Here is a 17,986-nt window from a genome sequence, read left to right as displayed (position 1 = left end):
AATGCTTTGATCTTGAACTGATGAAGTGCGGATTTTGAAATTAAAGAACGCGTCAAGTATTTTTGAACAAGAAATTATTGAAGAAGAAATTAATATTGGTTAAATTCTTGGAAAGATTTCACATCTTAATGCATGAATGAAATCTTAATGCTACTTTTTTGTTTTTTCAAATGCATTCTGCTTCTACACACCACGAAATTACATTTAGCACTTATTATTGATGTGTAGCTCTAATGTAACCCTGTTAAACATTTTGAGAAGAATGATTTCTCCGAATAACGTTACACACTTGAAATCAAAATTACATTCAACACTTATTAGTGACATGTAACTCCAACGTATGTCTGGCTTGTACAGAAACGTTTTGACAAGTATGTATTTGTTTGGATGCAGTTATACATCACAGACCACTTATTATTGTTTAGCCCTAGTGTAGCGTTATGGAAAATTTTATTGATAACGATGTAATTATGCATCGTAGAAATTTTTTATAAGCTTTCATTTAGTTCATTCATGGTGTTTCACTTTTGAAATTTTGTCATCGATTTTTCACCTGCTTCCTCACGAGTTATCGAATACAAATAGTTCTCATTTTATATGCACACTCTTTGTCAATGACAGTGCAATGTGGAGGAAGTGATTTCTTTAAAAATTGATACTATTTTATTAGGTCAGTAGATTCATATCGCGGTAAATTTCACTAGATTTTTAAATTCAGTTAATTGCATTGTTATTTTTGATACTGTAATATTTTCTACTGTTTTATTAGTCTAAAGGGGCAGTTTGCCTTGAAGGACTATTAATTTCATTTTGTCATTTTGCGTCGAAAACTTTAAAAGGCTGTACCACTTTTCAAACACTTGCTACCATATATTATTGCCCTGGATTATATTAAAAAAAATTAAATAATGAAGAATCTGCATAAATGTATGTATGTTTCTCGCATTGTGATAAAACAACGGCACCTAGAGCCATCAAAATTGGAATAACATAATCTTCCATAGAATATGGGCATGTGGAAGCCCTAATTTGAATTTGAAATTTTTCTTATTATTAATTTCATATTTTATAACACATTAACGAATTTTTGATTAAGAAACTGAACGATTTTAAAGCGAGCAATGGCAACATTGTACGGAGGGAAAAATTATCTCTAGTGCGCGAGACTGGTGTATCGAAAATTCTAAAGATATGCTCATTTTAAAATTAATTTACGATATTGCTGTTGAACTGAATGTTATAGTTTGAGTGCGTAGAACATGATATTTAATAAATAAAGGTGACACAGAAAACGTTAATGAACGCACCTTTGGACGTAATTTAAAATCTGAAACAGATTTTTTTGTCATTTTTTATTAAATTTTTAATTATTTATTTATTCATTGCTTTTAGGGGGATAATTTTAGGATCCATTTTGTGTATAGTTGAATGTTTGACTATATGTTTTCAATATGAGTTTTTAAAGGTTTAAAAATATTTTTATACAACAAAGTTTTGTTTAGCATGTGTAAAATAATGAATTACAAGAAGAAAAATAATTTTTTGTGTGTTTTCCTAGAAGCAAGCAATTAAATAATTCCCTTCAGAAAATTCATCAACAGTTGTCTACTGGCTGTGATAAAGTTATGGAGATCGGCTTATATTATGCACAATGCCATTCGAATAATAAATTTCGTTATTTGGGCATCCACGCTTTTATTATTCGTGATATAAAATTGCAGATGAATTTTGTGAAGAGGATTTTTTAATCTCCTGCCGCCGTGAAACTATTTGACTAATTACTCTTAAATTTATTCTTTTAGCTCGTTAATTATATTACAAATTCTAAATAAAAGCTTATTTATTTTATTTTATAAGAAAAGCAATTTTTAACTTTACTTTATTTAAAAATTAGAAATGTAATTTTCGTGTCGCCATATTGAAATGATAATGAGAAGAAAATTTAAATAAAGAATACATTTTCAATAAGGAAATTAGCACAATGTACAATTTACTCGACAAAGTGCAATAAGAGAAATTTCGGTAATTATGTGCTACACGATCTATCGGTTTTAGTTTGTTAATTATTTCTTAGGTGGTGGCATTAAAAATGGCTTTTGTTTTAATCATTTATTTTTCCCACCATTTTATAACACGTTCAAATTTAAAAATATCATTTTAGTGGCGCCATCTAAGAAAAAAAAAACCACCTAATGAAAAGCGATAAATTGCATACTACATCATTATCGAAATTTTATTTTCAAGGTTTTTAAAATGCAAAAGAAGACGTTTGAATTAGTTTATAAATTCAAAGTAAACCTCTTTGAATAATAATTTATAATCACTAAATGTCTAAATATTTGGTGTACAGTTATAAAAGATGTGTAAATAAATTGATATTATTAAGGTTTAAGGCATTCTACTCAGGCGTAATACTTTCACAGATGGTAATAGTTTGATTCCAGAATGAAATTGCTTTAGATTAACAGTTACAGATGATCGGGGGACGTAAGAATGATGTTATTCAAAGAATTGTAAAGTCAAACGTAGAAACTGATTCGTAAGCGCGCAGCGATACAGTTAAAATGTTTCTTTTTTTTAAGAAAGCCAAAAAAGCGCTTCGCTTTTTTTAAACATATTAGCCGCTTGAGCGGTTAGCTACCTAAAATAGTTATTATAAAAAATCTGAAAAGTTTAAAATTTCAACCCTCGCCCAAAACGAATTGTTAAGCTTCTTAAGCCGTCCATGAGCTCACAATGTACCGGTCTGCTGTTGCACTCACTTCCGCTAACTCGTTTCTTTTTGCCTTTTTGCTTTATTATTAAACAGTTTTTTTTTTTTTTTTTTCACTTTCGCCATATGCAACTCAACAGCAAAATTACAAATAAGGAGCATAGCAATTATGCTGCTATAGGAATATACATACAGATTCTTCAATATAGTGTAACTTATTAAAAAGACTAAAGGGCGATAATATTTGGTGACAACAATTTGAAACGTGATTCGCTTTTTATAGTGAACCGACTCAAAATTCATTTCAAGACAAATAGCCAATTTTGGGATAAAAAGAAAAAAATACCGTATATACCCGCGTATAAGACGAGATATTTTGGACAAAAAAAAAGACTTCAAAGTGGGGGGTCGACTTATACGCGGGGCCATAAAAAATTAAAAGACACGGAAGTTCAAAAATTTCTTTATATAATGCAGTTGTTTTCTTCCCGCACTCAAATTGGACGACTTATCAAATAAGTCACTTACTTGAAGTAATTTCATGACTTAAATTATGTGACGAATTAATCACAGAGTTTCATACTTTAACTAGAGTAAGTTTCGATTAAACCAAAGAATTTTCGGTACCCGAACAACCGATCAATATAGAGCAATAAAAAAGTTTCGCCAACACGCCAAGAAAAGAGAAATGTAGATAGTCTTTACGTACGTATAAGTCTTTATAATAGTTATTGTTCATTCATGAAATACTTTTGTTAACAGGCGTACACGTCTAGTAGTGATTGTAACAATACAGAGTTCGAAACTTAAAATATGTATGATGACGACCCAATGACGACAGAAGAGTTCTATGAAATGTTTGGCGAATCTGACCATGAATCGGACGTTGAAGGATTTTGATTTTGTTTATTTACCAAGGTATTTTTTATCGTGTATTTACTTTTTTTTCTCAGATGATTTTGAATAAATGTAGTACTTAAATTTTTTTTTCTAAGTTTCTCGATCGATTTCGGAAGTGAGGGGCCGACTTATACGCGGGTTTCTTATTTTCTACGAATTTTTTATGTCGAAGTGGGGGGATCGACTTATACGCGGGTATATACGGTATGCAACGAATTTAGAGAATCCTGTTACTGTGAATACTGGTCCGGCTAATAATTAACATTGATAGAGATGGAAATTGCACTTATTGGTTTAAATTCGCTTAGTTTATTAATCAATAACTGACAGATTTAATTCGAAAGAAGAATTAAATATTTTACGCTTTGTGAATTAAGTGGTCATTAATTACCAAGTTAGGGAGATAGCCCTATCTCCGAAATGCTGCTGAAGCACTTGCTCAACATATGTAGTGACGTATGAGGGAGAGCACCATCTTGCATCCATACAATGACATTAACGACATTATTTCTAGAATTACGTAATTTTGCAACATTGTGGGTTACCGGGCACCTGTGATGGAGTACGTTTTCTTACGTATGGAAGTGACCTCTTCAAAGACGTGGGAACAGGAAACGAATGTGCTTGCGATGTCGCACCACACAGTCACTTTAGGTGGCGCTGGTGTAAAGGCCGTGAACATTTTTGTCAGCGCAGTGAATGTAGCTCTTGGAGTTTACATTTCCCAGTTAAGGAGAAATGTGCCTGTCCCGTCCATAACATCCACAGTGGCCACCTGCTGTCTTCAACATATCTGATGAGGAATGATGATGATCTGTTCTTTGCAAATGTTTTGCACCGGCAATTTTCCTCATACGTATATCATTCGAACGCCGTTCATGGTTTTCCAATGCGCTGGGAAAAAGTGGGTGCCACCATTCAAAAGATTTGACACTGGAATCGTAAGTGATGTATTGTTTTAATTATCACAATCTGGAGCGTATACCTTCAAAGAACAATATCTGAAATTTCATTTAGAATGTTTTAGCGGATAGGCCGTTAGAGGTTCATATATTGATATAAGTTATTTTTATGACTACCCTGTACATATTTACACAAATTTTTCATTACTAAATATTAGAAAAGATAACTAATTTGTGTATTATTAACCATATTATTAAATAGCTGGTATTCATAACTAAACTGAGATCACTCAGGGTCGTTTGTAGTTCTCGAATCGGCACCGATGTTAGAAGGAAGTTATTGAGACACGGTAAAGAAGTTTTTGCGAAAACAAAAAATTTAAAAAGTAGCCGATAGAGGGCTATATGGCGCTGCAGAATACAACGTAATATGAAAATGGAGGAAGAAATGAATAATCATGAAGCTTATAATAAATATTTTATCTGTACATTGTAGGTCTGTATTTTTATCTGTACATTGGGGGGAGCGGTAACACAGGAATGAATCATTTAATACATATGATAGTAATTCCGATATAGTATGTGTTATGTGCCCTTTCGGCCCACCAGCGGCCGAGCGGTAAAGTCGCTGAACACTGGTAGTTCGGTCCAAGGTTCGAATCCCGCGAACGGGCTGACTGCATGGGCGTTTTCATGGTTTTCCCCATTTGTAACGTGTATACGAGCCAGTTTCCCTTAGAAAGTCCTTCACAAAGGCATCCCTCCCCTTAGGCAGATAGCCCTTGAGGCTTTGCCATAATCACACACACACACCTTTCGGTGAGCCCTTTCGTCTGAGGGAATTAACAATTTCTGACATAATAACACTATTTGATTCGCTATTGAGGAAATTACAAACAATATTTTTCTCTTACTCGCGTTTCCTATGTCCCAGTGTCTTTCTACGTAATTGTGTGACGGTACAGTTATTAACTGTCACTGTAAACGGAGTTCTCTCAGTTTTAAGTATAATTAACTAGTACAATTTTTAAATATCATACACTTGGAAAACAACTAACATCTTTCCAACATCCTAAAATAAAATATTTTTGGTTTTAGTAATTTTTAGGCAGCTTATACTTAGTTTCGTACTCAAGCTGTTTTAATGTTTTCAAAACGTTTGGTCCAATAGATAAACCGTCTTATGTTTTGAAGATTTAAGCTGTAAAATTGAGGGAAAAGAAATACTGAAAGGCAGTGGTCTCAAACTCAAACTTCACACCGGCCACAGCTGACGGACTAGATTTCTTTTAAAAAAAAGTGCTTTTAATGAAATAAAAATTTGTGACTAAATTCAAAATTCTTTACTACACATTTGCCAAAACATCCGTAAATAATAAACACAATGACGAAAACAATTCAAGTTTATACTTATCTAATGGTTGGTATCTGCAAGAAATTTGTTTTGGTTGTCTTTGTAACTAAAACGTATTGACAGCTGCATAGTAAACTTTCAGACTGCCGTTTTCCAAAACATTCTAATGTATTGAATTAAATAGTAAATAACTTATTTAAAATAAATAGATAACGAAAACGTACCAAGAGAGGGAGAAAATTAAGAAATAAATAATGACAACCTATTCTCTTTCTTTATCTTAATACATCTTTCTTTGACGTATGCAGAACAAAATGCATACTTGAATGTAAATAATTAAAAACTTCATTATCTTTTGTTACAGATTTAAGCTACAATAGTTCATAGCGTTCTGATTTCGATAAAGTTTGTAACCTTGGTGAAACATTTTTAGAGACTATGTTCATCACGAATTATAAATGCTCATAAAACAGTCTGCTTCCTTTTTTAGAATTACTAATTTTCAGTTTCAAACAAAAAACGCTGTTGACATACAAATGTATTAAAAAGCAAAGTAATTATTCTTATTGTAAAAATTCTTAGCAAGGGGTATCTCGTTATGAATTTTTGCAAAGACATTTAAATTAATAATGTTAATAATAATGTTAATCTTTCGACAACATTAACATTATTATTAACGAAAAAAGTTTAATCAAATTTGCATCTTGAAATTTTTGAAAATAAAACTTATATCAGAGTATAAATTAATTAGCTCTATTTGTAGGTTTTTTTTGAGGCGTTACTCACATGCGTTTTTAAAAACAATGTAAAAGTGAACTCAAAATCATTAAAAGCATAAAGTTTCCCCATCAAATTCCTGTCATAATAATGTTAAGTAATTTACGATAAACGTATTCACCGACCCTGTAAAATTCTTTCGGGAGTTGCAAGTGGCGCTGGTGAACCGGCCAGTTTGAAACCTCTTTTACAGGTATTGTCATCTACATATTGAAACTATTGGTGATTTTATTAAAGTTTTTTACAGATCTAATGAAACGATAATTAGCAAATGTGTTAATCCAGAGGAAATTAGTTCTTCCTACGAAGTAAGAATACAGAATTGAAAATTGAAGTTTTGTATATGCGACTCCTGTAACATCTAGTCATGCATCTCCCTTTGTTTTGCAAATCATCCCAAAAACTCCAGAATCTTGAACTTTACGATTTTTTTTTCAGTTTTATATGATTTTCTTAAGCTTTTACAAGTCCTAAGCATAATCGAATGATTGTGCATGATTTATAAACTTAAACTATTTCCCTTTTCATGTTTATCTGAAAGCTCCTTGATTTTTAGTTGCTTCTTACAAGAAACTAATAAACTTCTAGAGTCATTAGGTTATTTGAAGCAAGAGACATGAAAAATGAGAAATGCCCTCGCTGGCAATGGAACTACGGACCTCTCGCATACGCGCCGAGCGTGTTGACCACTACACCATGAAGGCATGCTAAGAAGGCTGGAGAAATAACTTATATACTCCATTTTTTAAAGGGTGACTGGGGATTAGGGGAACCAGTCGCCAAATTTTGGTAATGGAGACTATCATCCACCACCCTTTTTAGTTCGGGCGCCACTGTAGAGGCATTAGGTATTTTTTGAAAGCAGGATATATAAAAAATGAACAATGCTGTCGCTGGGACTCGAACCATGGCCCTCTCAAATACGCGCCGAGTGTGCTGACCACTGCACCACGAAGGCATGCTAAGAAGACGGAAGAAATGCCTTAAAACTGTTTTATAATATTTATTTCTGTAGCGGGATCGAAAGATTTATTTTGAGTATTTGATATATCAGTTTCAAAATGGGCTGCTTTGAGAACTATTAACCATTAAAATCATAAAGTTTTCCATCAAATTTCTGCGATAAGAATGTTAATAATTATCCAATAATTATCAAGTACATTCTTTAAAGACTCTTTGTTCATTATAGAAGATTGTGTTATTCCTTTTTAATTTGTTCTGGATCTGGAGGTTTTGTTCTTGTTTGACATAAATATTAAAATATTGCATAGTAAAATGGAAACTTTAGTATAAATGCATTATATAAATATCTTTAGAGTGAAAATGCAGTAACTGCTTTGTGTGAAGTATTAATGTTATGCTTTTCTTTCAGGGTAAAGTGTACATATATGATAAAGTATTCAAGCCAAACGCAACGCAAGAGAAAGTTTATAATGAAGCGGCGCAAGCCATTGTCAAAGGTAATTATGTAGCTTCTAGTCTGGACGACGTATCTGATTTCTGTGAAACTAAATTAGATGTAAAGAAATTCTATCCTTTGAAACAAATTATCCAAAATTATAAAAAGTAGAAAATTTTTCTTCTTGGAAAAGTATTTCGATTCTAATTTTCTTTCATGTGTATTCACATAATGTAAGTATGCTAAGTGGGAAAATGTTATTCCAAATATTGTCGGAAAATAAATTTATTACTATTCTTACCATATTTCATAATTTTATGTTATTTTATTTATATTATAATTATGAGTGAATGATAAAAATTATTAGTAACTTCGAGAGATGTTTGATTAAAAATTACATTGTATAAAATTTATTCCAAATGTCCATTATCTGGAATTGTGATAATCGTTTTAGGAAAGTTTATAGTCAACTGATTTAGATGAACTGATTTTTATATATGTATGAGTTTTGCAAAAGTAATGAAAGGTTTTACAAGACAGTTAAAGCCATAGCGTTTTGAATAATGAGTTTTGTAAAGGCACTATTTTAGCATTGATTTCAAACATAGTCCAAGTAATATTTAAACATTATTTGCTTATATTAGCTACAAATTAGTTGCATTGCAGGATAAGCAGTTACAATTTTCTTCACTAAATGTATCTATTTGTATAAATATTAAAGCAGGTAAAATTATTTGTAAACAAATATGTATTCTCTTCAAAAACAATTCTATATGTGCTATATTCATATAATTGGTATGAGTATAACTGAATAGAGTGAGAGTAATTTTAACATAAAGCTCTGTAGAAGATTTTATATACTGCTAAATGCTGTATTATATAAAATTTATTTGGCAGTGAACTCTTATTACTTCTTAATAGTATTTTTATATTTTTACTCACAGAGAATTAGTTTTGAACTTAATACATATTTATAATAACATATACACAAGTGTGAGTATATTCATATTTATTCAGATATTTAATTCTTTACAAAACAAAAGTTAATAATTAGGCTTTTTTATCTCGAGAAATAATTCTGTATAAATACCTATATATTATATGTTTTACTTATATTTAACTATTAAAGTCTATGGAAGTTTATACAGCACTAAAAGTGAGATGCAGAATCAGAATATATACACTCATGTCCATAAATTAAGGATAATGCAAAATCAGGCAAAGAAAGAATTAGAAGCAAAACAAATTTCAATTATTTATAAAGCTTATTTATTAAACAAAAAGTAAAGAGCAAAAAAGGTACTATATGTTTGGTATTATTAAAAAAATTAGCGATTTTTTCTCCCTGGAGCAAATTACAAAAAAAAAAAAAACCTATTTACAAAAAACCAACATTACATGTTTGGTATGATTGTTAATACATTGTATGTCTCCCAGACGATGAAATACACTCCGTACAACGCCTACGCATGCTGAGTATCAAATTATCGATCTGATCTTGGGGTATTTTACACCACTCAAAAAGCAATGCTCTCCGAAGTTCCGGTAGACATGTAGGAGGAGATTGACGGGCTGCAACTCGTCGGCCAGGCATATCCCAAACGTGCTCAACTGGATTCAAGTCCGGTGAGAATGCTGGCCAGTCCATACGGGTGATATCCTCCGATTGAAGACATTCGCTTACGATGTTTGCACGGTGAGGACGGGCGTTGTCATCCATAAACACAAATTGTGCGCCCAGGGCGCCGCGAAACAAATGTACATGTTGTTCCAGAATGACGTCCCGATAGATTTGGCTTGTCATGCTTCCAATTTGAACATGCAGGTCAGTTCTGGAACCCAGAATACTTTCACTCCAAACGAGCACTCCTGCACCACCGTAACGGTGTCGTTCAATGATGTTTTCTAGGTGGTAACGGGTACCTGGAGCTCTCCATATGAACGTCCGGCAAGAAACAGACTGCAAGCTAAACCTGGACTCGTCGGAAAACATCACACAAGCCCACTGTTGCGATGTCCACAATGCATGCTCTCTACTCCAGGCTAACCGCAGGCGACAGAGAGTTTCAGTAAGTGGAACGCATCTGACAGGTCTACGAGCATATAGACCAATCTTCCGTAAGCATCTGTACACGGTCTGCCTTGAAATTGTCGTACCAGTGGCTGAAGAGAGCTTTGACGAGACAGGTCTCAGGCTGTGCTCCGCCTATTTCTTTTGGCAGTAACTGCCAAATACCTGTCCTCCTTCGGCGTTGTAACTCTGTGGCGACCTATGCTGTAACGTCTACTCACATTACCATCATCTTAGAATCGTTGCCAAAGCCTGGAGATGACACTCTGGGGCAATTCCAAGTTCGTCTGATACTTCCAGTAGGGTACGCCCACATTCCAGACGGCCGATAATTCTACCACGTAAAAAATCATCCAAATGCGTCCTTTGTGTCATAACTATTCGGTTATTGCACTGAAATGCTTATAAAGCGCCTGCGAACAGTTTTACTTCTTTGCCTGTATTCCTTATATATCACTCTCTTACACTCTCGTCATTGTGACGTACTATCGGTGTCATCTGGTTACTTCCTGAAATTTGCATATGATTCTTGAAGATGTGTGTAGTGATTTTACAGGTGATATATTTATTTTAGAGTTCGATTTACGCGTGACTCCGAATTATCCTTAATTTATGGACATGAGTGTATTTAACTTACAATAAGATATATCAGCAATTTCCGAACTGTGGCTTGAGAATCTGTGCTCGATGGGTTACATAAATTTTTGAAATTTCTAGGATCACAGTATCTATGTGTATATGAGTCACCATACACCATACAGGATATAGGCGTGTTGGAATCAGTGTTGACCTTTATGGGGGCTTGCAGGAATTCTTTTTTAAATTTCTAATTACGTCTCTGTTCGTTTTGCTTGCTCTATTATATTACATTTTAATTTAGTTTAATGTAAACTGTATTAAAACTTAATATATATTCTAATTTTTGTGTTCTTTGGCTGATTTCATTTTCTAAATTCTTTTTGTATCGAGGAAAACCTGAATGGGGAATGAAATCTTTAATCAGAACACCTTTATGATGAAAATAAAATAAACAGTTAAGTTATATATTATTGTGTAGATACACTAAATAATAAACGCTATAGTCTTTCTGAAAGCTGGGGTCTCATGTAATTTCATTTAGATTTGCTCAAATGCAATGTAGATAACTTAAAATTTAAGCAACCACTCAATAAATTTATTTTTAGGTATTTGTTATACAGCAAGCTTATATAAAGAAATACCAATGTTTAGGTTTCCATTGGAAAATATTGGTAAAAAAGTTTTTACTAAATAATTTTATTTTAACATATGCATCAGCGAGGTTTGAAATACGCATATTATTTTGGGCAATTTTTTCAGATAATTTGTGATTAAAATCATTTACGTATTTGTTAAAAATTTAAATTTGTTTAAATATATATATATATATATATAAAAGGTTATAATACTTATATATTATATTATATACTGCCGTAAAGGTTATAATACTGTATGACCAATTTAACGTTTTCTTCATGCATAATAATTTGAATGTACTTTAATTGAAACATTTAACTTGATATTTTGTTTTCATAAGGTAAAGAAAGTGTATAATCTTTGTTAAGTGTTTACATCAGTGGTTACAATTCCAAAATGTTTGGGAAGAGCTGAAATCTTCCTATTAATTTCATTTCCAAACTTTTCTGACAAGATTTTCGATAATTTATACAAATATTTTGTAATATGTTTGTACTGGCGTGCCTACAAAATGGCATAAGTATTTAAAATTCTATCAATTTCATTTAAAATTATTCTACACATCTCCCCCCTCTTCCCGATGTAGTTCTGTGCATTTTATCTGGGCTAATTTTGTACTTATACTGGTTATGAGGATTTAGCTTACAGGAATACAATAGTTTTTTGGTCTCATAATACTTATATAATGATTAGTTTTTTTACGGAAATTTTGTCTACAGTTCTGTTGGTTTTGTATACTGCTTTCTTCATGTGGATTCTGATTATGGATGCCCATATAATTCTATCGGTTTTGTTTACGAGGATTTAGCCTACAGGTATTCATGAATTTCTGTGGAGTTTTGCGTATTGGTTTTTATGAAGATTTAGGCTAAGTGTACTCGTGTAAGTCTACGGGCTTTTTCTACTATTTGTTTTACGGGGATTCGGCCTATGCATACACGTAATTACTTGTGCTGTTACTATATTTTTATTGGTCTTCAGCCGTAAAGGTTATAAATCTTTTACTTATCTGTATGGGGAATTTTTACCTGAGAATATCGAGTAATTTAGTATTTGTTGATTCACATTACAATTTTCATACAACAATTTAAAAGTTATCTCTCTAATCTCTTACAGGGTGGTCAAAATAAAACTGGCCTGGAAGCATGTTTTCGGAATTTCGAAGAAACGTACTCTAAACAACAAAGATATTATTCAAAGTTAGAAGAGACGTTGTTTGCTATTCAGCTTAATGCAACAAAAATGATGCTAACGATAAAAAAAGACATGTTCATTGAGTGTTAAACGAAGCATAATCCGTGAAAAATGTGTACTGCAAAAGAAGCTGCAAAATATGCTAAACATCTTAGCGACAAAGTGCACAAAACGGAATCTGTAGCGAAAAGGCTTTCATTAACAAGAGTAAACTTAATGCCAGAATTATACTCATTTTCTGGGAACGTTTTATTTTGCTAATTTAGTATTTTATGTTGTACTCAGGAAAGCTGAATATGTAGAGGTAGTTTCTATATCATCATCATGTCGCCTAGCTGGCATAGTGGTTAGTTACCTTGACTGCTGTAACGATGGGCCTGGGTTCGAATACCGGAGAAGGCATGGCTGTAACTGTCCATCCCTTCCTAGGAGGCAACGGTGACTTCCTATTAGGTGCTTCCATAATGAAATGGCCACCACTTCTGGCCCTAGTTGTGGCGCAGGGCTAATGGATGTAAAATAAAGCGCTCGGCCATTAAAAAAAGTTGCTGAATCATATCCAATTGTACGTAAATATTTCTGACCGCAAAAGGAGGAAAAAAAATGCTGCGGACCCCACATAACTTCCTTGTAAACTCTGCAGAAAAAGGGGGGCAGTTCTATATTTACCGTTCTACTGGGTCGATTGACGAAATTTAACTTGGACCTTACATTTGTCTTCGACACACAACTTAGGAATATATTAAGTTTATATATAGCATAGTTATAATATAGGATTTCGATATAAGATTAGATATTTTCTGAAGTGACATACCGATTTTTTCCACATTTCGATTTTACGATTCACGTTATGCCAAAACAATTACACAAGTAGTTTTTAAACAATTTGCTCTCAAAATTTTAACTCCTCATTGAATTTGGTATATATTTATCAATATTAATTGACATTCCATTCACAATTCAAAATTGAGGTTCAGTTTAAATAAAATTCGCAGATATTTTCCAATTAAATTTAAAAATTTGTATTTAGTAATTTTTATAAATTTTTGGAAAAAAAAACAAAAAACTTCTGAAATATAACCTTAAAGAAGAAATGTTAAAATTTTTACAATCACTTTGTAAAAATTTTACAATACATTTTTACAATAGTTGTATTTCTAGTCATACCTGCAGAACGTTAGAGTTTTTTTATCCAAAATTTCGAAAGATAAACGTGAATTTATGTAGTGGCGCATTCTGAAATTAGGTATATTTGTTAGAAGTGATATAAAAAAGTCAAATGTGGGTCACCAATTTTGTTACACTCATCAATGAAATATAATAGCTAGTTTGAATTAAATTTTAAAAAAATCTGAAAACTTTCTGATTTTATATTACACCGAAAGGGGCGTTTTTTTAACGTTTCGTGACTTAAATTTATTTATTAAATATCATGTGCTTCTCACTTAAACCATAAAATTAATTTCAACAGCAATATCACAAAGTATAAACAATATATCTTTGGGATTTCCCATACATAGTCTCGCGGACTGGAGATAAAATGCTCTTTTTCTTACAGTGTTGCCATGGCTCTCTTCGAAATCGTGAAGTTCGTTAATAAAACATTCGTTAAAGTTTTACAAAATATGAAATAGATAATAAAACAAATTCCAAATTTGGGCTTCCAGGTGCCCATATTCGAGTGGAGGACTATGTTATTCAGAATTTGATGTCTCAAAGCACCGTTGGTTTTTTCACAATAATGGAAACATACATACTTTCATGCAGATTCTTCATTATTTAATTCCTTTAAATATGATACAGGTAAAGAAATTATATGATACAGGTAATATTTGTTGGCAACAATTTGAAAAATGAAACGATGTTTTATAGTGAACGACTCAAAATGCCAAAACGAAATTAATAGCTCTTCTGGGAAAATTGCCCCTTTAGGCTAATAAACTTTTACTGAGGATTATTCACACAGATTTTCTTTATTTTCATTTTAAGAACGCATTATAAATATTTATTAATAATATATGAATGGTTATTTTTTAATTTAGAAAGAATAGTAATTAAAGTTTAAAGTTTTTTGTTTTTTTCCTTTCATAAGCGTAAATATTTACCTTCGCAGTATTATTGTCTGCTATTTTACTTAAATTCATTTCCTATGCAATGACTAGATATTAACTAGATGCTATAGAAGGACGACTAGACGTTATAGAAGTCACATACACAAAATTTCTACGACTAATCGTTGTCTAAAAATGTTCTACGACTAATCGTTTTGAGCTGTGCAAGATATAAGCGTCACGAGAAAAACTGATTTTGAATCCCTTTGACAATCCGTTTTCAAATAAAGAGTTCTTTTTATTCGTACGTACGGACGTGACGGGAAAAAAAAAAAAAAAAAGAAAGTCAAAATGGATTCGAGAACAGAGAATTTTATTTCTCTAAAAATATGATAACCGAAATTATTTGCGATTACATTAGTTCCTTTACTTCGCGCAAGGAAATTAAAAAAAGTAAAGTATTGGATATATTGAAGCCTGATCCGAGGAAAATTGTAACAAACCGCGGGAAAACAGATGTTTGAAACATTTTTTATATTTATTCAGCTAGAAGAATGTGAAGAATCAGGCTCCAGATGCTTCGGCCATTTAGTACGCTAGGATTTCCAGTAAGTTCTCGAATTCAACTTGATGCCAGATTCTCTGCTTTTTTGAGAAAGTATACATTTTTTATGCATTTGTGCTCCATTCGTGTCAAATAAGAGTTGGACAGTTTAAATCAGCTGAAATTTAAATCTACTAAAAATGACTCAGTCATCATTTCTCATGAAGATAATAGTTCGAGTAGTGGTAGAAGCTGAGTTCTCTGGAAAAGAATTTTATGAACTGAAAACCTCTCCTACATGACGGTGGGAGATGGACCGTGGCCACCGCCCAGATCGATAGCGCAGCGAGTCACCTGACTCATGAAAACGGTCAGGCGGCTGGCCGACACCACGGTTCTTCTTAGCATAACTTATTTAACTGGCAGTCTCACGACAATATATTATCTAAAATCGAAAACCAAGAAATGTACTCACTAAATATACCAGTTTTTATGATTATATTTTGATAAATGTAGCATTTTACTGCAGCGACAGCTTTTCACTTCCTTCTTTAACACGACTGTACTGACTCATCCAATGATTTATTGATCTTTTTATTTTTCGAAAAGCTGTAGTATACAGAATTCTAAATATTCCAACTAACTGGAACCGCAGTCCATACGAATACTTAAAACACTAAAATGATTGAGTTATCTTTTCTTCTAGAGACCAGATACGTATTTACTATAATTAAAATCATTTTCGTTCTTTTCACGCATCATATTTTATTAAAAAAATTATACTATTAATAAAATATTTTTATTTCTTTAAAACAAAATCAGCATTTTTTTTCCTTTGCTGTTTCTAGGCTGCATTTTTGCATCATATAGTCTTCTAAATGAATAACTTCTGAGAAATATACATCGAACTGAGTTACATTTTTACGCTTTTTAAATGAACAAAACCTATTTCATTCCAGTTCTAGCATACGCCAAACGAATGAAGACTTTCTACTGTTAACTCATTTTTTACCTTTCGAAAATTTTTCTACACTCATTACCCATATAATTAAAAGTTCTCTTTTACATACGGTTAAAATAATTAAATACATTTAAAAATTTATTAAAATTAATTAAAATCATTAATTAAATTTTAAATTTCTTTCCAAGTTTTCAGACACTTAAAAGTATGTGTTTAAAATTAATTAAATTATACGAAATTAATGCCAATTAATTTCCATTTATACGATACGATTTCAATCTCCATTATTAGTCCAAAGGGATTTCAGTCCCGAAGGACTATTGCTTTCGTTTTGGCATTTTGCGTCGGACTCATAAACGTCGGTTCACTTTTCAAACTGTTGCCACAAAATGTTAGAGTCCTGCATTATATTTGAAGAAATTAAATAATGAAAAATCTGCATAAATGATTGTCTATTTCTCGCATTGTGATAAAACAATGGTACATAGAGCCATCGAATTTTGAATGACGAAATCCTACTGCGAATATGGGCATCTGAAATCCCAAATTTGGAATTTGTTTTATTATAGATTTTATATTTTGTAAAACTTTAACGAATTTTTGATTTACAAACTCAATGCTTTAAAAGCGAGAAATGGCAACGTTATATCGAAAAAAAAAACTTTTATCTTCAGCTCGCGAGACTGTGTATATCGGAAATTCTAAAGATATGCTTAATTTAACATTATTTTGCGATATTGCTCTTGAACTGAATTTTATGGTTTAAGTGCAAAGAACATGATATTTAATAAATAAAGGTAACACTCAAAACGTTAAAAAAACGCCCCTTTGGACGCAATTTAAAATCTGAAAAATTTCAGATTTTTAGTCCAAAGGGATTTGAATCCCGAAGGACTATTAGTTTCGTTTTGGCATTTTGCGTCGGACGGATAAATGTCGGTTCACTTTTCAAACTGTTGCCATAAAATGTTAGAGTCCTGCATTATATTTGAAGAAATTAAATAATGAAAATCTGCGTAAATGTATGTATATTTCTCACATTGTCATAAAATAACGGTACATACAGTCATCGAATTTTGAATAACGTAATCCTCCAACGAATATGAGCATGTGGAAGACCAAATTTGAAATTTGAAATTTGTTTTATGATCGATTTCCTATTTTTTAAAACTTTGACGAATTTTTGATTAACAAACTCAAGGATTTCAAAGCGAGCAATGGCAACGTTGTGCAGAAAAAACATTTTTATCTCCAGCGTGTGAGTCTCTGTATCGGAAATTCTAAAGATATGCTCGTTTTAAAACTATTTTGCGATATTGCTGTTGCACTGGATCTTATGGTTTAAGTGCGAGGAACATGATATTTAATAAAGAAAGGTAACACACAAAATGTTAAAAAACGCCCCTTTGGACGTAATTTAAAATCTGAAACATTTCAGATTTTTTTTTTATTTTTCAATTTAACAGACAAAAATTTTCACACCTCTATTTAGTTTTATATTTCATTAATTTCATTTATTCCAGCTACGCAGCTGTAGTTTGTATAAATAACGTACCGAGAAATACTCATTGAACAGACACGTGGATTTTTGCTTCATTCAGATTTTCTTTTCTTTCATTTTCATTTTCAAATTCAGTTAAAATTAATTTATAAATTCATTATTCAGTTTTATTTTATTTTACCCATTTTAAGGGTATTGTTTTATTTTGTTGTTGTTCCTATGAGCCTTCCATTATTATACGGTTTTATTCCCCAATTTGGAAACGCTTCTGTAATAATCTTTACTTTGAATTCTTACTTGTCTTAATTAATTCATTCTCAATAAATTCGTTTCCTCATAACTTTGATTTAAAAAATTTATCTTTTGTTTCACTATAGTTGCTTATGATTTTCAAGGTTTCTTAG

General features: G+C 31.9%; 1 protein-coding gene across 1 annotated transcript in view; it reads left to right on the top strand.

Moving 5' to 3' along the window:
- The window catches only part of LOC118179524 (kinesin heavy chain-like), a 190,982-nt gene that overhangs the window by 34,066 nt on the left and 138,930 nt on the right, over positions 1 to 17,986 (top strand). The window contains exon 2 of the mRNA XM_035348781.2: positions 8,019 to 8,106. Within this exon, the coding sequence (XP_035204672.1) occupies positions 8,019 to 8,106 (88 nt within the window). The remainder of the gene's footprint in view (positions 1 to 8,018; positions 8,107 to 17,986) is intronic.

Source organism: Stegodyphus dumicola, chromosome 9, assembly GCF_044657685.1.
Source record: "Stegodyphus dumicola isolate Sdum_Otavi_A_Nest chromosome 9, ASM4465768v1".
Lineage (NCBI taxonomy): Eukaryota > Metazoa > Arthropoda > Arachnida > Araneae > Eresidae > Stegodyphus > Stegodyphus dumicola.
Note: the sequence above shows the minus strand (reverse complement) of the source record. Positions and strands in the feature narration are given on the sequence as shown.